Genomic DNA, 26,374 nt, shown 5'->3' with positions numbered 1-26,374 from the left:
GCAATAGAAAGCAAGAGGCCACAGGGACCATCTTGTTTCCTATCAGGAATCAACTGATTCCAATGCTAGGGCCTGGGTATCCTAAAATGGAGAATACTCAGAGCACCTGTCAAATTCAGCATGGAGCTGCCACCAGCCCATACCCTGCTCTGTGGGCCACACACAGGTGCCCAAAAACATACACTAGGGGCACAGGGTTGTACCCCCACCCATGGGTGCCATAAGGGTATCCCATGGGTCTGTACACCAAACCAAAACAGAGAGCTGCACCGCCAGGAGTCCCACATGAACTCCTGTGCGAAAAACACAACAGAACACATGATAAAAAGCAGTAAAGGACAAGGATACGGAGGCCCTGTCCCTCCGATGCATTTCCAGCATCACAGTGCCCCCCCCAGACTGAAGTTAGGGTGCCTAATCTCCCATGAGATATACACCCTCATCCAGACGGTCAACATACCTTCTGGAAAGGCCATCTGCATTATCGTGACTCTTTCCTGGTCTATGCTCTATGGTGAAGTCTAGCCCTTGCAGGCTAATGGACCACCTGAACAGTTTCGGGTTCTCACCCTTCATCTGCATAAGCCCCTTCAGGGGCTTATGATCTGTTTGGACCTTGAAGGTAGACCCTGTAAGTTAGGGCCTAAAACGCCTAAGGCTCAAAACTATGCTAAAACATTCCTTTTCAACAATAGCCCACCTAAGTTCTCTACCCTTGAGTTGTCTACTGATGAATATGATAGGATGTTCCCTCCCTTTGTCATCTAACTGGGACAAGACAGCTCCAATTCCGGTGTCGCAGGCATCCGTCTGGACGATAAAGTGTCAGCTGTAGTCAGGCGCACACAACACAGGTGCCCTACACAGACTTTCTTTCAAGCCATCAAAGGCCCTCTGACAGTCTTCAGTCCAATTAACCTTCCTAGGTTGTTTGGGTGAAGTCAGAACTGTCAGAGGGGCAGCAATGGTTCCATAGTCGGCCATGAAATTGCGATAATACCCAGTGAGGCCCGAAAAGGCTCTCACCTGGGTTTGAGTAGTGGGAGTCTCCCAGTCATGTACATCCTGTACTTTACTGCGGAGAGGTTGGATTTGACCCCCTCCTACCTCAGGACCAAGATACGTAACTTTCCCCTGAGCTATCTGGCACTTGGTGACCTTGATAGTGAGGTTAGCCCTTTTCAAGGCCTGCAACACCTTACCCAGATATGTCAAATGCTCTTCCCAGGTGGAACTGTAGATGGCAATGTCGTTTAAGTAGGCCACACAAAAGGCTTCTAGCCCACTGAGTGCATGATTGACCAATCTCTGGAAAGTGGCAGGGGCATTCTTCAACCCAAAAGGCATGACCCTAAACTGATAGAGTCCCTCTGGTGTTGAGAACGCTGTCTTTTCCTTGGCATGGCCCGTCAGAGCTATTTGCCAATAGCCTGAGGTAATGTCAAAGGTGCTCACAAATTTGGTAGCACCTATGGTGTCCATGAGCTCATCAGCCCTGGGCAAGGGGTGCGCGTCAGTTTTGGTGACGGCATTGACTCCTTGGTAGTCCACACAGAACCTCCAATCCTTGGTACCTGCCTGGGAACTTGCCTTGGTGACAAGGACCACTGGACTGGGCCAGGGACCGGTTGAGGGTTCAATAACACCTAGATCCAACATCTTGGCGACCTCAGCCTGGATGTGGTTCTTAGCGGTATCTGACATACGGTAGCACCTGCTTTTGACAGGCACACTGTCACCAGTGTCAATTTCGTGCCTACACCAAGGTGTAAGGCCTGGTGTCAGTGAGAACAGAGAGGCATACTGCTGGAGCAAAGCCCTGCAGGCCCTCTGCTGCTCTGTCGTCAGATCTGGAGAGAGATGCACTCCCTCCACTGAACCATCCTGAGGGTTGCTATGCAGCAAATCAGGAAGGGGCTCACTCTCATCCTCTTCTTGCTCTGAAGCTAGCAAGAGACATGAGTCTTCTGCTCGCCTGTGGAAAGGCTCGAGCCTGTTAACATGGAATACCTGTGGGGCTGCCCCAGGGACTCCCATGTCAACCAGATAATTGACTTCGCCCATCTTGGAGATAATACTGAATGGTCCAGTCCACTTGTCCGCCAAAGCTCTAGGCTTGGTAGTCTCCATCACAAGGATTTCTGGATTTCTGTCCTGTATTCCAATCCACTTGCGAGGCTTTAAGGTCATGCCAGTATTTATTCAGTTCCTTGCTGGCCTTGAGATTTGCTGTCGCTTGACCCATCATCTGTGTCATCCTCCGTCTGAGGCCTAACACATAGTTCCCCACTTGCTTGGCATGACCTGGAGGGGTGGCCTCCAAACCTTCTCTGATCAAGGCAGGGGCCCCCTCACGGGATGTCCAAAGAGTGACTCAAAGGGGCTGAAACCAACACCCTCTTGAGGTGCCTCTCTGTAAGCAAACAGCAGGCATGGCAGGAGGAGATCCCATTTCCTCCTTAGGGGCTCTTTCAAAGTGCCTAGCATGCCTTTGAGAGTTTTATTAAACCTCTCAACCAGACCATTGGTCTGGGGATGGTAAGAGGTGGAGAACTTGTAGGTTACCCCGCACTCTTTCATGTAACTAGAGATGAAGTTGGATCCTCTGTCTGAGACAACTTCCTTAGGGAATCCAACACGGGTAAAAATGCCCATGAGGGACCTTGCAACTACCTTGGCAGTAACAGTCCAAAGGGGTATGGCATCAGGGTACCTGGTGGCATGATCAACCAAGACCAGGATGTAACCAATGTCCACCTGAAATGGGGGGGTCAAGGGGACTGACAATGTCGATACCCACCCTCTCAAATGGTGTGCCAACCACTGGCAATGGCTGCAGTGGGGCAATGACACTGCCTCCAGTCTTGCCAGACAACTGACAAGTGGGGCAGGTCCCGCAGTGGGACTCCACTTCTACTCCCATCCGAGGCCAGTAGAAATGGGCAGAGAGCCTCTGCTTAGTCTTCTTGGTACCAAGATGACCAGCAAAAGGCACCTCATGCGCCAACTGCAGCAGGAGGGGCCTGTAAACCTGGGGTACCACCAACCTCTTGAGGGCACCAGGTTCAGGCTTAGTGGGCTCACTAACAAGGAGCTCACCATCCCAATAGATTGGGAATGTCCTAGGCACTTCTCCTTGTGCCTGGGACAGTGCCTGTTTCCTCAGACCCTCAAGAGAGTGGCACTCTCAATGTCCCTTACAGAAGTCCGCCCGGGAGGGTCCACCTTCAAACAACAGGCATTGAAGGTTGGGGTGGTCCTCTGGGTTGAGAACCTCTCCCGCAGGAGAGCCTTCTGCCTCTTCTCCCTCAGGAGTTGAGTTTGGGTTTTCCACTGGACCCACCCCGTCCGGAGCATGGATTCCAATGGGTGCTGTAGGAACAGCAGGAAGAGAAGGAGCCCCCTTCACTGAGGTGACCTTCTTGTTCTTCCGTCTTCTTTACTTAGGCATCACTTTTGGCTCGGGTACCTAACTCACAGCCAGGCCCTGTGTTACATGTGATATAGTGACTGCAGCAGCAGCCATGGGGAGACCATCCGGGATCAACCCCAACTCCACTAGATCATTTCCTAACAGAATATTGGCAGGGACATTGTCCTGAACCAGGACAGAAAGCTTTGCAGTCTTGTCTCCAATCATGAGTGTGACTAAGGCTACAGGTGATAATTCAGGAGGCCCACCAGCTAACCTGGTGGTTCTCAGAGGAGCAGCTACATAGTCCTCTGGCTTGAGCCGGGTCCTGTCCACCACTGTCATGCTTGCCCCAGTGTCTCTCAAGCCAGTAGAAGGCTGGCCATTCGAGAGGACACTTCTCAAAAACCTACGGGTGTTCTGTGGGATAGTCGCCAGTACTTCTGCGTACTGGTCCCAGGCCCCAAGGGACACTAAGGCAATCTCTACAGGAGCACCAAATGTGATCCCTGTAGAGGAGGGGAGGACAGTGGCCTCCACCTCAGACATGGGGTAAGGGCTGACAGCCTGTACTCCAACTGCCTTACATTTACACTTGGAGTCACCCTTCTTGTGATCCAGAGCCCCACATTCCCAACAAGTGCCAGGAATGCGGGGTACAGTACTGGAACCACTGGGAGCCTGCTTTGCAGCAGGTGGACCACTACTCTTATTCCCACCCACAGCTGACTTATCCCCACTAGATTTGTGGGTTTTAGGAGAGGAAGGTTTTGGTTTACGCGACTGTGATTGCTTCTGGGACTCCTCAGCTTTCTGCGAGGTCCACTTTTCTTTGTCCTTGTCCTTCCCACTGGAGTCCTTAGGGGATACCCGGTGGGAGACCCACTTGTCAGCCAGCCTGGCCAGCGTAATAGGATCCAAAATGTTCTGGTCAGCAACATACTGATGCAGCTCTGGTGAACAGGCTTCAGAAAAATGCTAAAAAAACAGCAGGTGGGACAATTCAACAAACGTTTTCACTTTGTAACCATCAATCCACCCCATCATGTTCATGTGCGCAGCACTCACCCAGTCAACACAAGACATATTGTCTCTCTTCTTAAAATCCCTGAACCTTTTAAGGTATTTGGTAGGTGTCTTGCCAAACTTGGCAATCAAAGTAGACTTCATGCACTCAAACGGACCCCTTTCTTCTACACTCAGTTTCAGAATACAGTCATATCCCAATCTCGCTTATCAACATCATGAATTGCACAAGCCATCTCAAACGCTTCAATCCACTGGAGGATATTAGAACCCTCCACAAACACACCAACCAAATCGTTCATAAACTTGGTGGCTGGGGACATGCCACTCTTAACTGGTTTAGCTGATGTCTCCAATCTAGCCAACTCCTCTTTCTTCAACTCAGCTTCTGTTGCCAACTTTTTGTATTGAAAGGCTAACTGTTCCCGTTGTAACTCCAATTTTAAAAGTTTGATCTTCAGGGCTTCCCTCTGAAGAGCAGTGCTGGGGTTTGGAACAGAGGCAGCAGAATCAGATTCAGCAACAACCCCAGGGGCAGAGTCCTCATTGGTTGCATCCCCCCTTCAAGAGTTTCACCATCAGTCTGGTAGTCCACCAGGGCAACTATCAGCTCAGCCCTAGACTTCACAAGCACTCTGGAGAGCCTCTAAGCTCATCCTAGTCAATTTACCATTTGCAATAGTTTCCATTGCTTGTAATGCAGTTATCTTGTACACAACTAAACCTCAATTTAACAAAGTGCAGATATTGTAAAAGTGGCACGGATATACACTGATTCTTAAAACCATAACCACCGCTGCCACCAGTGTAAAGACTGGAGGGGGTGTCTGTACTCCTGCTCTCTATATGGCAGAGGAGAGGCACAGAGGACCCCAGCCAAGATTTTCTATAGGGTAGCGCTGGTCAAGCAATCAAGGCCTAGCTTCTCAGGAGATGATGCAGGCTGGTTCTTCAGTACAGTGTAGTCACCAAGCCCCCGCAAAGGAATGTCCACACACTGTATTAGTTAAAACACAGTCTTTATATAATTAATATTCAAGGTTATGTACACTATCACAATAACTCACTTTGTGCTCAGAAAATTCACAATGGCAAATATATACAGTTCTAAAGTGGTACCACAATTATTATCAGATCTCATTAAAGTGCATCAACTATACGCTGGTCAAATGTCACACAGATCAAGGAATAAAAGTAACCAACAATAGATATAGGAGGAAAGGCCATGGGTCTGTACACCAAACCATAAACCGGAAGAGCCGCACTGCCAGGAGTCCCATAGGGACTCCTGGGCAGAAAAAAAATACAGAACACAAATGAATAAGGACTACAGGACAAGGACATGGAGGCCCTGTCCCTCCAATGCATTTCCAGCATCACACTAGTCAACGACAAACCTTGGACAAACCATTCTAAACCTTTAACGGATGTTTGTCCTCAGGGTTTAAGGGTGGGCACATGACTGGAGCTCCAACTCAGCCTCACACTGCGTTCAGGAGGCAGACTTGCAATGTTTAGGAAATGCCTAATAAAGTTAATAATTTAGAATATTTGCAATAAGAAGGTGTGATTCTGGAAATGCATCGGAGGGACAGGGCCTCCATATCCTTGTCCTTTACTGCTTTTTATCGTGTGTTCTGTTGTGTTTTCCGCGCAGGAGCTCATGTGGGACTCCTGGCTGTGCAGCTCTCTCTTTTGGTTTGGTGTACAGACCCATGGGATACCCTTATGGCACCCATGGTTGGGGGTACAAACCTGTGCCCCTAGTGTATGTTTTTGGGCACCTGTGTGTGGCCCACAGAGAAGGGTATCGGTTGGTGGCAGCTCCATGCTGAATTTGACAGGTGCTCTGAGTATCCTCCATTTTGGGATAACCAGGCCCTGGCATTGGAATCAGTTGATTCCTGATAGGAAACAAGATGGCCCCTGTGGCCTCTTGTTTTCTATTGCCTGTTACCTTGTTTCCCCAAAGATCTGGGAAGCCCTGACTCTGGCCCTTCCCCCTGACTGGCTGTTGGGTGGAAGTTCCATATATGGTGTTGTTGTGAAGTCCATAAAGACTGTGTTTTAACTAATACAGTGTGTGGACATTCCTGTGTGGGGCTTGCGGAATGCACTGTACTGAAGAACCAGCCTGCATCACCTCCTGAGAAGCTAGGCCTTGATTGCTCAACCAGCGCTACCCTATAGAGAATCTTGTCTGGGATCCTCTGTGCCTCTCCTCTGCCATATAGAGAGCAGGAGTACAGATACCCCCCTCCAGTCTTTACAACTAGTCACCAACATTTCTGGCGTTTTGGGTTTGTTGTGGGAAGGTTCATTCCACCCTTTATTTGAATGCATCACCATCTCATGTTGGAGCAATACAAACTGTGGCGGGTCAGAAGAAAGACTCTTCGAGGACATTTTCAAAGATGTATTTATTTAAGGGTAAGGATACGGCCTAACTTTCCTGATAGCTATGGGGTGTTCCCTACTTATCAAACTAAATTCGGTGCTTGTCAGTTGTCTGTGAATGTGCCAAAGAATATATCCACAGTCCAAACTAACCCTAAAATGAAACTACCGCCATTCTAAAAACTAAAGACAGAAGAAAGACTCTCCTGGTGCTTTGTTTCTCACAAATCTTTAATTAATAAGTGATTTTTAAAAAGTATTTTGTGACTTCTTTAATCAGCTCGTATAACTCTTTCATAGGGTCATTATACTTTTGTTCCTTCTTAACCATTGGTTTCTATGACCTTGGACAAATACTTTGATCTGTATTATTTGGGTTTGATGTTAATTTGGTTCTGCTTTTTCCCTCTACAAAAAGGAGATGTTTTCCCCTTTTCCCCAGGTAGTGATATCTTGCCTCTACAACTCTCCATCTTGGGATTCTCTTCTCTACGTCTTAATTCATAATATTCTTTTTCTGTATAGTCTGTATCTTTAGACATATATAATGCCTTTCTCGCTACGTGTGTGTCTTTTAGTTTCTCTGTCAATCTTTTGATTGACAGAGAAGTCCGAGCAGTTTCCAAACTTGCTGGCTTTGACGGCTGCAGCATCTCCTCCTCTCTCAAGTGTTACGTCACCAGGAGGCCTATCTGGCTGACGTCTGTGTCTCTCTGTCTGCTTGTTGTGGCATCGCTCTCCATTCTAGCTTCCTCATCCCAGTTAATAGGAGATTTCTGTTTAAAGTGACAGGCTCTGCTTCTTGTGAACAATAACATATGGTAGTCCTTTCTTCATACTTGTCTCTGTATTGCAAATTTCTTTGTGGGTCTTACATTCCTTAAGTAGGCCATTTCGAGGGAGTTCCTCAGAGGAACGGGAGACCTTGCCTCACAGAGGGGGCCCCCACTAAGGGAGAAAGAACGAATTCCCTTGATTTGTCAAAAAACACTATGTAACAAAACATATAATTGTTGCTTTACCTGCATATCCCATTCATACTTGTGGATGCTGAAAGGAAAGACAGTTCTTTCCAAAAGAAGCGTTAACATTCTAGCTCTTCCCAGGTTTGCATTGATCATTAACATAACCCTATAATTAAGAGCTTGGAAGCCCTGAAGATCAAACTTTTAAAATTGGAGTTACAACGGGAACAGTTAGCCTTTCAATACAAAAAGTTGGCAACAGAAGCTGAGTTGAAGAAAGAGGAGTTGGCTAGATTGGAGACATCAGCTAAACCCAATAATTAAGAGCTTGCAAAATTCTGTGACAACTTTGACTCTGGGAATAGGTATTGTAGCCCATCATTATTTCAAGGTCGAAAATGTAAGTCCCATTAAATTAAGTATTAGCATTTAGAAGGGGACGCCATGGGTCCGCACTGCCATTCAGGGAGCTTGGAAAATGCACTATACCTCATGATATTGCCTGCATTCCAAGCCTCCTGAGCAGCAGGAGGCTTCAATCTTCCCTCCCAGGCTATTCCCCCGACACCTCCTCACCACCTCCACCTCACCTACCCAATACCTGAGGCCTCCACCAGCTCTCAACCCATGCTGACTCACTCCTACCTATCCAACAAATGGAAAGGGATAAGGGACTACATGTAGTTCCCTTCTCCTTGCGTTCATTAGAGCCATTTTGTTTCGTCAGAAACATCATCGACACTCTTTCTCAATTTAAGAGACCTATCAGCACCCCGGAAAGCATGCCTTGTGCTAATATGTATAAATCCCTCAGTGGGGGGCATTACTTACCATTCTTGCAATGGCACCAGGGCACATGTTAAGGCCCAGGTTTATTGCTTACATGTAAAACCAGTTATTATGTTGCCAAGCAACGGTATGAATCGGGCAACTAAGATATATAGATGTATAGAACATGTGCTGTTATTACTGTACCCGACCACACGCCCTACCCCACAGCAGAGACTGTACATAGGCTACAGATCTACCTTACCCCATTTTCAGGGAAGATGAACACTTGCTTCAAGGTGCTTTCTGGTGATGGTATTGGTGGAAACATCTTTCTGCAGACGTGAAATCTACAATGACATGATCGAAAATGCAGATTAGATGTAGAATAGTTTCTTAGTGCTTCTGACTAACGGGTTTATCATGGAATTACTGGGGAATAATGTAAAGCCTGGTAAAAAATAAAAAGGAGGTAACTGTGCTTGCGATGGGGCACAATAGCACATGGTGAGTACCTGGGCATATGATGGCAGCTCCAGGAAAATTATGTGAGTGTCTGGTGTAACAACAAAAGTGCCTAGGATTTTTGCAGAATCCTCACAAAAAAACCTGCTTGGTTAATCTCCGACTTTTTTTGACCTTTTGCCTATCAGGCTTGAATTTCCTGAGCCCGATAGGCATTCTGTTCCTAGTGTCAGCACTGTGACGGTAGTCATCGAGGGCTGGAGTAATACAATGTACCCTGTTTTTAACCCATCTGCATGACCTCATCTGGCTATCTTTAATACGCTCACTGGATAGGTACAGTTTTGTCATTTATTATCTGATTCCATACAAAAAAGGATAGGTGTCGAGATCTTGAAGTGAGCATTATTATGGATGCCTGTCATTCACATGGTGCTCTCCCCTCTGCACTCAAAATTGGACGACTGTCTCCCGCCCTAAAAAAAACAGCTCTCGCCCCCCCACCCTCCCACCACCCAGATGAGGATGCTTTTCTTGTGTTGGTGTACTGAGATGTGCGCTGGTGCTCATAGTAATGAGGGTTGCAAGATGATGATCAGAGTGCATGGATGCCATGCTTTTATCGCAGAGCATCAGAGCATGCCACTGGTGTGCCGGGTACGACTGTGGAATCAGAATCCAGGGCCCCTGGCGAACACTTCCTAAAAGTCGTTGCCCATGATTGGCTGTCAGGATTCAAATGTGCTACCCTGGGTGCTAATGAAAATTGTCAGCAATTAATGTGTGATATTATCCTGAGATAGGTGCATGTCCACATTACAGGATTTGTTTTTTCCTGCACTTCTCTGCTGCTGTGTGGGAAAGTCTGCCCTGTTCTACTGCAGGCTCTGGAGAGCTCACCAGAGCCAAAGAGAACATATCTAGTTATGATGGTACATCATTGGGCTTTGAACCTCACAACTTGGGGTTCCACTCCAGAAGTCGGACAAAACATGAAACAGAAATCCTAGTGTCTTGGTTTCAATACCTACACCATACCAAAATAGTAAGAGACACGATGCAGTGTGAACAGAGATAAGTCCCTTCATTATCTTCAGAATGACATTTTTATTTCTCGGTTCTGCACGTTCCAACTTTTTTGTAGGATTTCAGAAGCATTAAGAATCTGTGACTTACTTTGGGACTCGCTAAGAATGGGATGTTTCTGTGCCTCTGAGATGTCACACATGCAGCTGTATGACACTTTCAATAAGTAGGTCCAGCACTTTGTCAGGTAATTCTCTTTCTGGATTTTATGAACATGAAGGGAAGCCTGGAAGAGAGCTAAGGTCATCCGCATAACACTGAAAGTAAGACGAGAAGGTGATCAGGAGGGCCAAACGGGCCAGAAAGACATTGAAGAGCCAGGGTGAGCAGATAGAGCCCTGGGGGACACCACATATAGAGCGAGAGGTGGTGTAGAGAAAGGACACAAATTGCACTTGGAGGTAGGCTTCAGATGGATTCTCATGACAGGGGCAAGAATGTCCAGAGTGTTGGAGATAGAAAGATGCAGGTTAGAGAGGGCTGTGTCAAAGTGTGAGTCAGCCGCAGGAGTAGGAGGGGCAGAGAAAGTAGAGGCAAAGGCTTCCATAACACTCCGAATGACATGGGCCGAGTGACCGAAAAGGAAGGTGGTAGTGCTGGGGTGGGCTTTGTCTGCGGGTCAAGAAGTTTTAGGTGGGAGGAGAGCAGAAAGTGGTCAGTCCAAGAGAGAGGAGTGGTGAGAGGGTTAGAGAGAGGAATGTCTGAGGAGATGAGAACATCCAAGGTGTGTCCGGCAGCGTGTGTCAGACCAGATGGTAGAATGGAAAGGGAGAGTCTCAAAGGTTGCGGAAGAGCACAGAGGAGGGATTAGAGACATCCAGTGGACGGTGAGGTCTCAGACAAGGAGAAGTTGAGAGGGAGAGGCAAGGAGAGAAGAGGTGAGGTCAGTTCATTCTGCGAGAAAGAGGGTGACTTGGGCAGGTGGCCTGTAGATGGTGGCCACAGTCCGAGAGAGGACTTGAGAGATAGAGAGCCTGCAGAGCAGGGATTCAAAGGAGGAATAGGCCCACATAAGAATGTCAGAAGCAGTGACCCACTACACTTCCGTGCCGGTTGGTTCTGGGCTCAGAGAGGATCTTGTAGCCCACAGGGAGGAGAGTGTAAAAACTTGTGACAAAGCTGGCTGTGAACCATGTCTTGGTGAGAGCGAGAAGATCCAGGTCAAGGTCTTCGAGGAGGTGGCAGATGTCAGAGAAGTGTAGTAAAATACACAGAGAATCCTGAATTCATGAGAAGAGGGTACTCTGAGTATTCAATTCACAGAGAATGCAGAATTTAGGAGAAGAGGGCACTGTGAATGTTGAAAAAAGAGCTCTGCACTTAAATAAGTCTTGCAGAAAATTCAAACAAGGTCAAGAATATGACTTTAAAATATAAAATGGGGTCTTCAATTTCACTTTGGCCCCTAGTACAACGCCCTAGGGACAGAACCACTGATATATACCATCTTATGGTCTTTCATTGGCACAACATCAATGGTACATAAGGCGCTATATAAATGCAAAGTAACATAGCATAACATAACATAAAATCAGGCCTGATTTCTGCGTGCTTTCCAGTGTTTCAAGCGTGTAGGAGTTGGAGAATGGCTGGATGGAATTCAAGAAAGCAATGCAGTCCAACAAGCAGTAAAGGCTTATAGCATGGTGAAGCTTAGGACTGCAGACAATGTAAAGTCAGTGTCGCTCAGAGACTCGGTGGGGTCTCAGTGCAAGGAAAGCAGAGATTCTGCTTCAGCTCTGAGCTGACTCAACTCTATCCAACAAAGAGGTGGGGTTCCGCAAGTAGCAACAACGACCAATGTTTTGGTCTGGTTGCTTGAAGCAGCCCGAAGTGGCTCGAAGGGGAGACAGTGGGGGTCATTCCGAGTTTGGAGGTAGCCATAATGCTATTAGCACCATGGCTGCCTCCAAACTCGGGTCCAGGAATGGGGACTTACCGGGACATTCTGACCTATGCGGACCTGGTAAATCCCAATTTCGAAAACCATTCCCCATTCCCATTTGAGCCCCCAGAGGGCTCAATGGGAATGGGGAAGGAGCTAATGTGGGCCCGTTATTAGCTCCATGGTCCCTTAACGGGTCCCGCTAAGGGCGGCTGGTAAAACCAGCTGGCCCTAGTGGGACCCGCTAAGGGACCTCAGAATGCGGCGGTAGGGGCTTAACGGCACCGGCATCCTTACCGGTGCTGTTAACCCCCTACCGCCATTCTCGGAATGACCCCCAGTGTCGATTGCAGGTTTGTTGGGTCTTTGTAGTGGCACAACGTTTTTTGGAGCTGTCGCAGTGGATCGAAATGGCGCAGAATTGCAGAGAGAGACAAAGGCAGATTATTTTGGTCCTTGGAGTGCTGTTTGGCATTTCACCAGTTCCCTAAGGAAACGTGAGTCTGTCTCCTGCCCTTCACAGCCAGGGACACCTGAAAGGCTGCCACTTTAAAAGCCAGAGTTCTGGGTACCAATGCCCAGCAGCCTTCAGGCTTTTCCTCCAGCAGGGCACTTCAAAGGTTCCCCTGAGCAGTTAGGGGAAGAATCTACACTCTCCTTGGAGGTCCATTTCTCCACCCAATGATTCATTCTAGTGAAGTCCTCTTCTAGTTGTACCAAAATGATTTTTCAAGATGATTCTTAAACCGGATGGATCCATTTCCAGCCTTCTGTGAGTGGCCAATCCTTGCTGTTGTAACAGGGGTTTTTCCTTGTGATGTCAATCCCCGGAGTGCCTCGTCTGCAGGATGTTAGAGAGGTCTCAGGATGGAAGTGGGGGTTCTACAAATCTACTGTGTGAGTCCTCTCATGGAAACACTGCCATTCCCCCTATTGCCTGTCTGCTTCAGATCAAAATGACTCCAGTAATGACCACTCTAGTGAGACCTCTCTATTATGTTGCCAAGCTCCTAGCTCTTACCCCACCCCTAGAGGAGATGCATCATGTTCTCCTGAGAAGGTGGCAAGGCTTCCAAGCAAAGCACAAAAGAGCATCCTCGCCATGCCCATCATTTTTGTGGGCAAAACTCCTAGGCCAGACACGAAACACAAATGACAGTCTAGAGTTGGAACCAATTAGATAATCAGATTGGGTTTATCAATTTAAACTGTATTTCCTCATTTGCCATTATATTTAACAGATTTAGCTTGTATTTATATTTATCCAGGAGCTGCCACCAGGCAAGGAGGAGATGTACTTACAGGTATTGGAAACATGGGTGCCAGTATATTTAAAGGTAGCCCATGGCTGTTAGAATTCATTTTGTTCCAGCAGGCTGTTTTAGAGATGCACATGTTATTATGTAGCTGCCATGTAGCCACTTCACATTGCTGCTGTTGTCAGTGTGTCAGTAGAGAAGGACCAGCAGAGTATACATGTGTGCACTATACTTTTCAGCATGGAACATTTGAAAGTGGGATCTGTTTAGCACAGTACTCTTCCTGAAAGAGAAGATCACAATCATTTTGTATAGCAAAAAAAGAAAAAACCTGAAGATTGAGCACCCTCATTGATGGCATTATCTCACAGTCATTCAATCAGTGTAAGGATTTTAAAAGCAATATTGTTCGGTAGTGGCACAACCTCTGGTTTTGTTCATGCATGTTGTTGATGGTGTAGGTATCAAAGCACTTGTATGTATCCTGGCCATTGTACCGTTTGTTCATTTCTGTGTGGGTCTTTCCGGGTTAGCAATGGGATCTTTAGGATTTTAAAATGCATTCCTGAGGGCCTGTATTATCCTCCATTTGGCATGTTTGCATGCATTACTGGTCTTGGACATCACAGGTTCATTTCGGTAATGTCACTATATGCTCTGATGTTTGGGTACTTAAATGACTGGTGTACATTAATTCCACTACATGTGGTTTATTTCAATGCTCTTTTGCATGGTCTCATTATACACTATGCTGGCCGGATGGTTTGCAAATCTAGAGCTTATTGCCATGGTCAGGTTATATTCCAGGGAGCACTCAACCTTTTCAAGTGCTCCTCCTGCCTTCTCTGGGGGAATTTATTTGTGTTGCAGCTTCAATGTTTTTGCTCATCGTTTATTATGCTCGTTATGTCTGATTTCATTTCCTGAGTGTGTGTTTTTGCCTCTTCAGAGGTGCCCCATGTTACTGCAGGCCTGTCTAGCTTCACTGCATACATACTGCATTGCAGTTTCAGAACAGTTGTGCAGTTTTTCCTGCAGCCATTGCATTCATGGTGGCTGTACCGGTCTTTTATTCCTGTGGTTGTCCTTGAACCAACGCACTACTTGTGAGCTGGTTGATGCATGTGTAATAGGTAATGGAAGAGGGGTGCGTGTCAAAGCCCAGGCGCAGCTTGTTATATCTTCATAGTGTTAGGACTGGTACGAGAAAGAGGGACAGAGAGGTCATGCTCAGAGTAGTTTATAGCTTTCTTGATTGTAAGATCCTACTCTACAATGAACTGGGCGTGGGCTCTAACTCTATCGCTGCTCTCAATTTTGTTCTCAGCTCCCTAGTGTAAGATTCTACTCTTCCTCATCCCAGCACTTGACGCCTCCCGCAATGTTCTGTGACATGTTGTCATGCATTGTGGTGCTGCTTACAAAATACCAAAAGGATTTTCGGTATGAGGGTAAATGATTTATACCCACAGCCCGGTAAAGAGTTTGATCATCTTCAGTAGATTTACAGGGTTAGTGCCATATGTCTCTTCCAGTGACTACTCATCTCTGACTGTTACGAATGGGACGAAGAAGAGCAGACATTGGAACCGATATCACCGGTACTTTTACCTTGCAATGCTCAGCAATTAATACACAATGGCCAAAACAAAGTCTCACTGAGGGTTTAAAGTGTGTTGCATGTTAATGATGTACTCATAAAGGACATTACATTAGGTTTTGGAATGTTTGGAATGTTTCCCTATATTTTACAATTACCACATCCAGGTCCATTCTAGAAAACATGGCAGTTGCTCTCTGTTGGCCTACTCTTCCTGAAGCCCCCAATGTTGGTGACTCTCCCCAAAGCATGGGAGCTTAAGCATGTGTTAATGCACAAAGTCTTCACATATATGGGCAGGAACAGTCTCAAACCTCTATTGTCCAGACATAAATAAGTAAGCAGAATAAAATAGAAAGGAAGAACTAATGCACATCCAAGAAGAATTTACAGGCACCTGATGGGAACCAGATTTGTCTCATGGAATGTTTGTGTCCTTACCTCCTGAATACAATTGCCAAGATGAGACCCAGGACAAACAATGCCAAAGACAAGGAAATGGTCAGAATGAACATCCCATCCTGGTGATCTTCCACTGAAGATTTAAAAGACAAGTCAAACATGTCAGCAACGTCCTTCGGTTGCTTGCTGCAAGCACCATTCTGTATGAAGAAAGTCTCATTATTTGAAAGTCATGTTTCTTCATTGAAGGAAGTTCATATTAGAGTGCCAAAAATCACACTTGATGAGAGATCAAAGAAAATGCAAAAAATTGAGCGACAGCAAGGGTCAGGAAGAAAGAAAACAAGGAGAACCACAGCTAATACACTAGGAAACAGGCAAATAAAATAGCATAATTTAGCTACAGAGAAAAGAACAAAGAAAGAATGACACTGAAAGAGAACAAGGACATAGCAACAACAACAAAGAAAGACACATCAGAAGAAAGGGCAAGGTAAGAGAATACAAAGCAAAGTAAAGACAGGCAGCAAGAAATAAAGTAATGAAATGTAGCAAACAATACAGCATCGGAAGAGGTAAACAGAAACAGAGCAAGAAAAGGACAAAGAAGTGAGCAAAGAAAGAGAAAACAAAAAATAGAACAAGGACAGAGAAATCCAGAAAAAGAGCAAGCAGAGATAGAGCATGACAAAATGCATGCCTGGAAAACAAGCAAAACAATGAAATCATAAAGTAGAACAAGCAAAGAGCAAGAAAAGGGACAGCAAGAAACTGAGCAATTGAAGACAGACAAATATATGGCTAAGAGAACAGCAACGAGCCAGCAACAAATTGAGCTAGGAAAGCAAGGAGGAAAACCATCAAGAGCAAATCCATGAAAGGCAGAGACATACATTCAATAAATATTATGAGAAGGCGGATAGGATCAGCAAATGACACTTCCTGAGGGCGCCAATTGCGATAACGACCATGGTGGTGGGTTTGAATTGGTTAATGGCATTGCCATCCATCATTACAGGTTCTTGCTTTGTGCAGGCCTCTGAAATCGGGCTGTTACGTGCAAGTAAGGTCCCCCACCACAGCTATTATTGTCAAATTGAATGGAATGGAAGCATGTAGGAAGCCACAAAACTTCCCTCAGACAGAGGTACCAACACATGCTTCAGACTGGGCTGGTGAAGAAGAGGTTTTTTCTACTCCAAAAGAAACCGCTACAATGAAAGGTGCATGCCTTGTGGCAAAAAGGGGTCTGAATGTTTTAACAAATTGCACAATAAAGTACTGATGTGGATGATCAAAACATGGATAATTGAGAGCGTCTGTGATAGGAGGTGAAGGAGAAAGATATATGGTCATTTGCAACCATTAAAAAACCAATCAATAGCCAATCAATCTACTCGAATGATCTGTCCTCCATTAGTTTTGCAAAATCAACCAAATGGCACTGCACATTCCACTTCCGCTATCCACCCTTCATTACACCTGAGTTCAGCTGTGAAAGATCTGTGTGTATAAGCACAATCTGGTCTAGAACTTATTGTGCTACCCAATAGAAGAAGGAACCATCCTGGTTTGTAGGGCCAACCAGTCTGAAAGCACAGAGCTCCCAATCCTAGACAGCTGACTCAACAGGAAGACCCCTCAACTCACACACACACGCATGCACGCACACACTCAGACAGGGTTATGAGTCTGACACTGTCAAGGGGGACAAGGACCCCTTGGATGATCTGAGGAAGTTCAGCGGGTCTCTGGCTCCCAAGTATGTGTGGAGCCATGAATGTGCGTTGGTACCTTTGTCTCTGACCTGATGCCTATCAACATCTGTCCTGGACACATTTTTCTTTGAACTTGCAGATGGTTTACCAGAGTCTTGGAGTTCAGTGCGGGCTGATGTCCTGACACAAGATCGTCAAAAACCTCGAATGCATTGTAGTCACCAGGAAGCAGCACAACATAAAGAATAACAACTGGAACTACAAATATGACAATGCACCTGGGCCCAACGGCTAAGTACCGCCCAGAAAGGGACTGGTTGCACAAACGAAAATGGATTAGGCTGCCCCATTCTGGAGCCACATGAGAAACCCAATACCCACCCATGGACTCACTAGACTTGATCAGTGGAGCACTAGCAGGAGAACTGGAGCAAGTGGGGACATGTAAAACAGTAGGGGGTTCTAAGAACCACTACCAAAACCCATTTGGACATTGGCTAACTTGATCCTGGAGTGGGATAGAGAGCAAATGATGCAGGAGATTGCATGGAAAGCTGTAATAGACCAAAGGGGCAGCAGGTGGAGGAAGACATGGAGGAGAATTTGAGCAAATAGATGGAAAAGTTTTGGGACTGCGAGAGTGGTACCAATTTCGATTGTATGTATGTTGGTGGGTGAGTGTATGAGAGAGTAAAGTAAGAATTGAGTTATGGGGAGTAGAGGTAGTAAGGAGGAATAGGGGAGAAAGGGTTCAGTGAGTAGGGCACCATATCCATTGGTGTAGATTAGTGAGCAGGGCCGGGAGAATAGCTCAGAGGCAACGCGTTTATCTTGGAAGCAAGACAACCCAGAGCAACACAGGTTTGAATCCCGCTCCTGCACTTAGAGACTGGTCTCCGGTTTTAATTGCAGAATATAAGAATACTGTTATCCCTGGGGCCAATACAGAGAGCAGTAGTGATAAGACAACAGGATTAGAAGGGAGGTGGGGAGTAGCTGCAGGAGACGAGAGAAGCAATACATGCAGGAAAAGGAGTTTAGAAAGGCAGAGAGCAGGAGATGGGCTTTGGAATTGTAACACTGTAAGAGGAGAGGAAGGTTAGAGTTTGAAAGACAGTCATCTGAGTAAGGCAGACCAGGGCGATCAAGCTACCATATGTAGGCCACTTGGGACTTCCTAATTCCTGAAGGGACTCCCCATGAAAGTGACAGGCTAGAAAGCAGGGGTCACTTGGCTATAGAGAATCTGTACTGTTGGAAGTAGGGACCCAGGGCTAGGAAGGTGGGAGCCTCCTTCAAGGTTGCGGGAAAGGGTAAAGAGGCCACCCATAGACTAGAGGCCCTCTTCTTTGTATGTCTTTTTTATAATAAAAGTTGAAACAGGCTTTACATTATGAAGTGGCCCATTGAGAACACTGTCACAAAACATACACACACGTATGCCCACAACTGGCTAAAACAGGCCATAGGCAGAGCCACCATTGTAAAATCAGTTGTGATGTTGATAGTAAAGGACAGGAGAACGTAAGACATAGTCAGAGACATAAGACACACAATCATCACTAATAGTCCTTGAATTAATAAACCAGAACCCTGATATCCTTTGGGTTTCTTGATGTTGTGTTCTTCTGCTGTTGATTCTCTTTTGGCCAAATGTTTTTGCTTATTATGTTCATCCACAAAAATGAATTACAGAAGGCCAGAAACCCCCTTCATCTCCAGCAAAGACAGGTCCCACAAACAATGATGAAACAACAGTTAGGCAGGAAAGCAATAGGGATTACTATTCTGTGCTCTAACACCTTGAAGCGTCTTTTGAGCTAGACACAATTACAAATAATGATCTCAGACTAAATAATCGGACAGACTCAAGGATTATGGCAAAATACTACTTTATTGTCATTTAATAAAGTAAGGCGAACTCACAGAAATCGGACTGATGCTTGCACACTTGCATAGTAGCTTGATTACATAGAGGTCTTATAACACAATATGCATCATCAATGATGTCATTCTATGTGGCAAAATACAAAATCAATTGAGGGAAGGGATTGTTTAAGGGAACATATCTACTTATAGAACATTTAAGGATTAGTACATCGTTGACTACCCCTTATTTGTAGGGCACGCCTTGAACTACCTCTCAATACAAAAAGTACTGATTATAGAGGACAAAACAACAGTGGATTGATCTATGATACATTGTACGTTAGGTTGTCTCCCAACCCCACTGATTGGTTGGCATACTATCCCAACCTTGGACTTTTGGCTCCTTAGCAGCACATACGTGAAACTAAAATTAGGTGCTTTAATCCCATCAGCCCACTCCCCGTTTTCCCAATTAGTCCATCATCTCTCATCAGTAGGACATAAGCCAAAGTCTTCCATTTGTAGTTGACCTTGTTTCCTGTTCACTGACCTGGAACATTCAAAGTAGTGTGAGCACACCACTATCTTAGCCTGAGGCGTATAGCCTTTGTTTTCAACTTCTGAGTCACATGTGAAGAGACCACAAATTTGTCCATTTCAGCCTTTTATTTAATGCTATTTGATTTAATTATTCAGGGTGATGTTGCTCCTCTTGGCCTCTAGAGACTAGCTCACTCTATCGCACATGCATTTTGTATACTTTTAATTGACCAGCAGTTTGGCTCTCACATGTTTTCTTCTTCTTCCTTCTATGAGGAGTGTGCACATTCCATGATTATCTATCTACTCCCTTTGTGCTCTGTGCTTATCCCTTAAAATAGCATCCTTAACTCTGGGCCAACCTTGACTCATCATGGGCTATACACATAAAGCTGTTTTTCCACGCCTCCTGATTCTACAGCCTCGGCCTTTCTCTGAGGTAGCTTGCTTAAGTTCAACATGAGCCAGCATCCATTTTCCCATGGCCGACCGGGCCACGTTATATACTCCTTTATAGCAAGCTTCTATATGTTTTCTTTCTACCATGCGTTACTGCATATTTACAGTTATTGGTCAGTAAGTTACTTCATCTTCTTTGTTTCTATGATTATATTAGCTTTAGGTACATATTTCTCTTGGTGCTTCAGTTACATTGTCACTTCTTAAGTATATTCATATCGTTTCAGCATAGGTTCATATATCTTCTTTATGACATCACTCTGTCCTTGTCAAATTTCACTTTAACATTCGTCCACGATGTCCATAGATGCATTCTGACATCCTGGAATGCGGCATCCTTCCACACTTTCAGTGCAAGTGTACATTCTGTATGGCTGTCCGAGTGCATAACATCTCTCTTACACTAGATGCAGTTTGGGAACAACACAGGGGGTCCCATTTACTGCTCTTCTCAGACTATTCCAGTAGGACGGTGGTGAGGGAGCAGGAACTCCTCTACAATTCGTACAACTGAGCTAAATCCCCACAATATCTGATTCTTTTTGGTGACTGACATCCTGAAATCCTACTTTGGCGCTGACTTGATCGACTAGAATGTATGTCACAGGAGTGACAATCACTATTTGAAACATGTTACTATCAACAAACCAACAATGGTTATTAACACTTACCAAGTGTGGAAATTAACAATTAATTGACACCAAGTATTACCTGGTCAGCACCAAAGTAGGATTTCAGGATCTCAGTCACCAAAAACAATAATCCATTAACACTGAGACAACAGGAGCTTTGTCCTTCTGAGATCCCCTTACAGGTGGCAGGCTACCAAAGAAGGAAGACCACGCAAGCATACTGAAAAATCATTAGCGCAAGGATCCACAGTTCCAACTAACTCCAACTTCTCGACAACAGCCCCACAATATCTTCCTACAACAGAAACCATTTCAAATTGTGCACGTATTCACTGCTGGATAAAGCATAGATATAGAATCCAAAGAATAAAAACTGTACCTGTGATTTTTTTAAGAATGGAATGTAACGTAGCATAAATGCTTGGAAAACAGTTAAAACCCAAAAGGTGTCGACCATAGTTTGGCTTTTGTGTGATGCACACTGTATATTATAAACTGCAGAATAACTTTCAACTTTTGCTACCTTGCTTTTGCGATTCAGGGTAACATTAGAATATCTTCAATAAGAAGTGTGTGATAGATTCAGTGTAAATGATGACCTGAACAGGTATGTGCAATTTAAGCACATTTTATTTTTTTACAAGTTCTTAGTGAGGTTGCCAGGATTGGCACTTGTCGACTCAAGGTAGAGAGGTGACTGTCAGTCACTTACCCAAGATGATGATGTCGATCATCCTCCAAGTCCCAGCATTTACTGTGGCATTTCACTGTCCGTGCGTCTTTGCCAAGCTTCCCATAATATTTGTTTGTCCCAAGAGGGACAGACTTTCCAAGATCTTGCTGGGGACTAACACTTCAAGTCCAAGGAGGCAGTATTCATTTTCATTGTGGCTTTCTCAATGTTTTCTAGTAAATCAGACTCCAATTTCTGATCAATGGGCCTTTCCTGTGATGCTCTAAGAACTTGTCTTCTAAGTTCCAATAGATACCACTTCTACTCAATGTTTCTCTCCATGTTTCTAGGAACATGTTCAAGTATACAGCTTTTCGGTTCTGTGGTTCTTTCTCATCATGAGATGGAAAAAGGCAGTCCAAGTTTTTGTGTTCATGGGTTGGTTGAATGTGCCCTTCTCAATGTGTTCTAGGATATCATACTCAAATTCTAGCATGCAACAGTTCTATTCAAGGGGGCCTGTAGCATCTGTGTCCAGCTCTGGTGGTTTCTCCTCAGCATGTGGGCAGCTTCTTCTGCCCCTGTAGCTTAGCCTCTGGTGTCCACCCAGGTGTCTCTCTCTCTCTGGCCAAGATCTGGGCTCCACCTTCTCCATGCCTTGTGGTCAGCTGTTGATCTTATGCTAGAGTTACTCAGGCAGATTCGCTCCACTCATAGCATTACGTCTTCCCTGTACTTAGCTGCACATGACTTCTCCACTTGTATCTCAACATTGGCAGCGGTGTCAGACTTGTACTCGCTACTGCTGTTGAGAGGCTCTGTGTCAGCCATCCATCCTATCCCCACACTGCCCTTCTTCATCTCTCTTTTTCTCCATGGAAGTTCACCTTATAGCTTCAGTATGATGACAATGCCATTTGCTGATGTTTCCCTCAGCCACACACCTCTTTCGCAGTGGGGAAAAATGCCATTGACTAGTATTTAAAAAGACCCAACCAGTACAAAGCCTAATTGGTTAAACTGCCACTGCAGATGCTGCATCCCACATTTGGGGGCAGTTGTACACTGCGGTCGGCCTCTGTTTGGACAGGAGTCAGGTAATCATTGCTCACCATCTAATCAGAGTGCCCATAATGCAACTTGTATTATTTCCTAAAACCTTGGCTAACACATCCATGAATAGACAAAAACCTTTTCACCCAAGCAAATTGTCAGCCCATCGGTTTGAATTATTTATGGTTTGGTATGGTGATCTTAACGCTCTATTTTCCAAATCTAATTACTCAAATGGATAGAGCAGTGGGTGAAGAGGGGTGCAGGCTCACACTAGTAATATGGGAATGCCTAAAGAGCTTGTTGAACAAGTGAGCTTTTTGAGCCATTTTGGTGCATTTTAAAGCACACAATGCTGGAAAAGTTGGTCAAAACTGCCAGCACTAAGTCATCAGTTGACACATATTTTCCCAAGTAGGGCTCAGTTTTTTACAAAAGCCATCAATTGTGAGTAGTAAATTCTAGGCCCTGCTCACAATGCAGGGCACAAACCTGGTTTGGCCTTTACCCCTGATGCTGTCTAGAGATCGCTTTTGAATGTAAGTTGGTTACTAATAGTTTTTCTCTCCTTTTTCCCCTTGTTTCTCTCTATCTTCATTTTCATTTTTATTGTCTTTTTCTCATGTTGGGGGTTTTGATATTACGGGGTGTAACAATTGAATATGAATATCAAAGAGCATATACCAATTTGGCCACATTACGTATTTTGGGAAGTCGTGTACTAGTAGAAATACACTTGCGTGAAGTAGACATTTCTCAACACTTACAATTGTTGATACATTGATTTAGCTCAGACAGGAATCTAGCTCAATGTATTCAATGCCATTAGTTTTTGTACAAGTGCAAATACAATTAGAAAACTGATCAAGTGCAAAAAACATATTCTTTCAATGCATTTTTACACCAGGGCCATGTTTGCCCAAGTTCTAGTCCTTTACTTGGGTGTGGACTGGGAACCAAAAGAGGCCCTGGAAGTGATTTTCATAGTCAACATATTACACCACGCGTGAACAAGCTGAACCACTGTCAATATGGTTTGGGGATACTTGTACAATAACATTTGGAAAAATAGGTTAAATTAGGGAATTTGAAAGCACATTTGTCTTTATATAAGAATTAAACAATACATGAAAATAACAAAACATTGTCATGTAGTATTTGTTAAGAGTGAGGACAACAAACTGGATGATTTATAACATATTCTTCACAAAAGAGGCAGCTGGTGCAGTGGCCTGCCGGGAACACTCGGGAGATCCCTGTAGGCCAATCCAGCATTGCCTTTATAGTTTTTATAAAGATATGTCCTTACTGTGCTAGAAATCGCCATTAAGCAGCAGAAAGGCAGCGTGTTGGCCAAGGGCTTGGGAACCAAGGGGCATGGGGGAAATATCCCTCTCCCTTTCTCTTTCCCAAATGGATGGGATACAATACTATTCATGAAAGAGCAAAAGCGGCCTCCACTGGCATTCTGGTGCAAAGACGACAGTGCACATTTTATTTTAGAAGCATAAATAAGACATGTCGTAGACTTATACGGTGCACTGCTGATGCTGCCTGGCTGTTGACCAATACATTCTGATCTTCTCGATAAATCCTATACTGTGTTTTGTCTTATAGTGTGTGTGTTAACTATAGCACAACATGTGGGACATGTTCATCTTAATTTGTGGTATACATTGATCACACTAAATAACCAAAGTTTAAATGCCTATTAATAAGTGAGTGCCATGATGTTTCAGAAGATGGCTAAGTGTGTCAGTCGAGCACTTGTTGAGGAGAGTTTATATGGCACAACAGGATACAAAATCCCAGAAAAGCAGACTCAGACTTTCCTCTCAAGGACGTTGATAAACTTGAGTGTAAAAACTTTTGAGATGGTGGCACCTTCTGTGTTAAAAAACAAAGTACCTGCCCTGGGAAGCAATAGTTATAAAAACTAGCATACCATCCGTACAGGGGAGGTCTAGAGATTGGTTATTCCAAACAAGGGTTGTAAATGCCAAAGAGCCACCCCCAGTGCATGTTGGTCGGGAGAGGTGATTAGGAAACCAAATTCAAGACACTGAAACCAAAGTGTTGTTGCCCATATCCTCACTTTGTCACTTTTAGGGTGAGTAATGAACTGAAGCATAGGGATGATGTGAGGGAAGCTTGTCGCGCATTGCACTGCCTTTCAGTGAAAGAATGCTTGGCGTTTCGAGCTGCCACCATTACTCACAAAAGTCTGTATGGACCTAGCCCTTCATATCTGAGGTCTAGACTTTTCTTTAAATCCTTGGTACGCCCATTGCGTGCGATTTATACCTGCCTGCTGGGAACACCATGCATTCATCTTGAAAGGGCAGGCATTTTGTCCTTCGACTCGATTGCATTGGTCTGTGGAATGATCTACTCCCTGATCTACTGGCAATGCGCTCATTACCACTGTTCGAAAGAGCTCTTCAGACCCTTTTCTTTAAATGAGTTATTGACTATTCCGGCCTCCCTAACTCGGTCTGATTTCCGGTTTCTTGGATTTCTCCCAGGATTGGACTGTTCTTTGTATCGTTTGTTGTTCCTGTTTCAGCTTGTATTGTTCCTGTTTTAGGTTGTGTTGGTTGCGTTGGTCTTTGTCTTTTGGTGCGCCTCTATGCCTATGAACCATAGGCACAGTATAAATAAATAAAATGAATAAGATAATGCTTGGATCCTTGAAGATCATCTCAGATCTCTGTATAGTGCTGCACTATCTTTGGACACATATTTCCCATTCTGGGGGCCTGGTCTTCTGCTTGCTCTTTCTTTTCATGATTGCTGTTTAAGGGTAAGGGGTTGTGGACAGAAGAGAGACAACCAAATGTCACTGACCCCTGGGAAGCAAATTTCCAGGTATACTTATTTTACACATAAGTAATTTTGCTCTTTTTCAAAAATGTCGAATGCTCTTCACGTCAAGAAAAGTTATCAGCTTGTCTGTCTCAAGCAATGAATACAAGCAGGTCACCATATTTCACCGCTTTTTTTGCTGGGTCTATTTACTTTGTTAATTTAATTTGTAAAACTGTAAAAGGGAGCGGTACAACCCAGGGGAGATTTTTTAATGTTTGCATCAACAAAGATAGCATTTGCTATGGAAGAAAAGCTACAGTCATGCAATGGGTCATGCTGGGCAGGGTACGTTTTGCTTCCCCAGTTCCCCAGGCTGCAGCCCATTGGGGATGCAGGCTGAGGAACTGCAGGCCTAAATGTGATTAGGGGGCTCTCCTGCACTTCACCGCACATTTAGGCCACCCTGGGTAGCATTAAGTTGAAGCTCCGGTCTCCCGTGCACGATGTCAGAAACCAGGAAGCTCTCTCTGCTCCTGGTTCCTGTTAATGCTGCGTGGAAGCCAGCATGAATCAGTGTAAGATGGTGTCTGAACCAGGGCTGCAGGTAAGGAGTATGTTTGATATTTTATGTATGCATGTATGTATGCCTACATGCAAGTGTATCTGTAATTGTTGTGAGGAATCAGAAGAAGGACATGGAAGCTCTGAGGACATGTGTTTATTAACGGAGAAAAGAAGGCCTATCTTTCCCTATCACTACGGGGTGTTGCCCTCCTAGATTAAAAGGTGCTCGTCAGTTGTGTATCACTGTCCAAAAGAATCAGTCTGCTGTCCAAAACTAACCTAACTGACTCTACCACTATTATAATCAGGAGAATGACTCCCCTCTGCTGGTAGCTCTGCGTTTTCATTGAGGCTCTCTTAGGTGGAAGTTCTGGTCAAGATAAAATCCATAAACAGTTTCTTGTTATTCTCAGTATGTATTAATTGATGTAGCTCCCTTAGGGATTTGGCAATCTTGCTCCTCTCTTGTATAGGGGGGTTTCTTGCTTTGGTAGGTCTCCTTCTCTCTTTCATAGAAGGTTATAAATGGTCTGGTATAGGATTTATCCTGGGGTCCCCTCTGGGTTTTACTACACATGTGTCTCACTCTGTTATGTTTCACTCTTTGTTTCTTGGCTGTTGAATGATTTTCCCCTTTTCCCAGGGTAGTAATACTATTCTACTCCTCTCACTCCCTGTGATTTCTGTGCTTCTTGCTATCACATGAACACAGTTTGAAGTTATTAGCTTGCTTTCCACTCTTTCGACATGGATACTGGGACGAGTTTCTCTGAGGTTATAACGATTCCCTTTT

The 26,374-nt window shown here is 44.9% G+C and overlaps 1 protein-coding gene across 1 annotated transcript in view; it reads right to left on the bottom strand.

The window, feature by feature from the left end:
• IL5RA (interleukin 5 receptor subunit alpha) overlaps positions 1-26,374 on the bottom strand; it is a 304,412-nt gene that overhangs the window by 12,789 nt on the left and 265,249 nt on the right. Inside the window, exons 8-9 of the mRNA XM_069646215.1 lie at positions 15,305-15,398; positions 8,834-8,918 (exon numbers count right to left, since the gene is read on the bottom strand). Of these exons, the coding sequence (XP_069502316.1) occupies positions 8,834-8,918; positions 15,305-15,398 (179 nt within the window). The remainder of the gene's footprint in view (positions 1-8,833; positions 8,919-15,304; positions 15,399-26,374) is intronic.

The sequence above is a fragment of the Ambystoma mexicanum genome, chromosome 2p, assembly GCF_040938575.1.
Source record: "Ambystoma mexicanum isolate Mex_15411 chromosome 2p, UKY_AmexF1_1, whole genome shotgun sequence".
Lineage (NCBI taxonomy): Eukaryota > Metazoa > Chordata > Amphibia > Caudata > Ambystomatidae > Ambystoma > Ambystoma mexicanum.
This window is presented reverse-complemented; position numbering and strand designations above follow the sequence as displayed.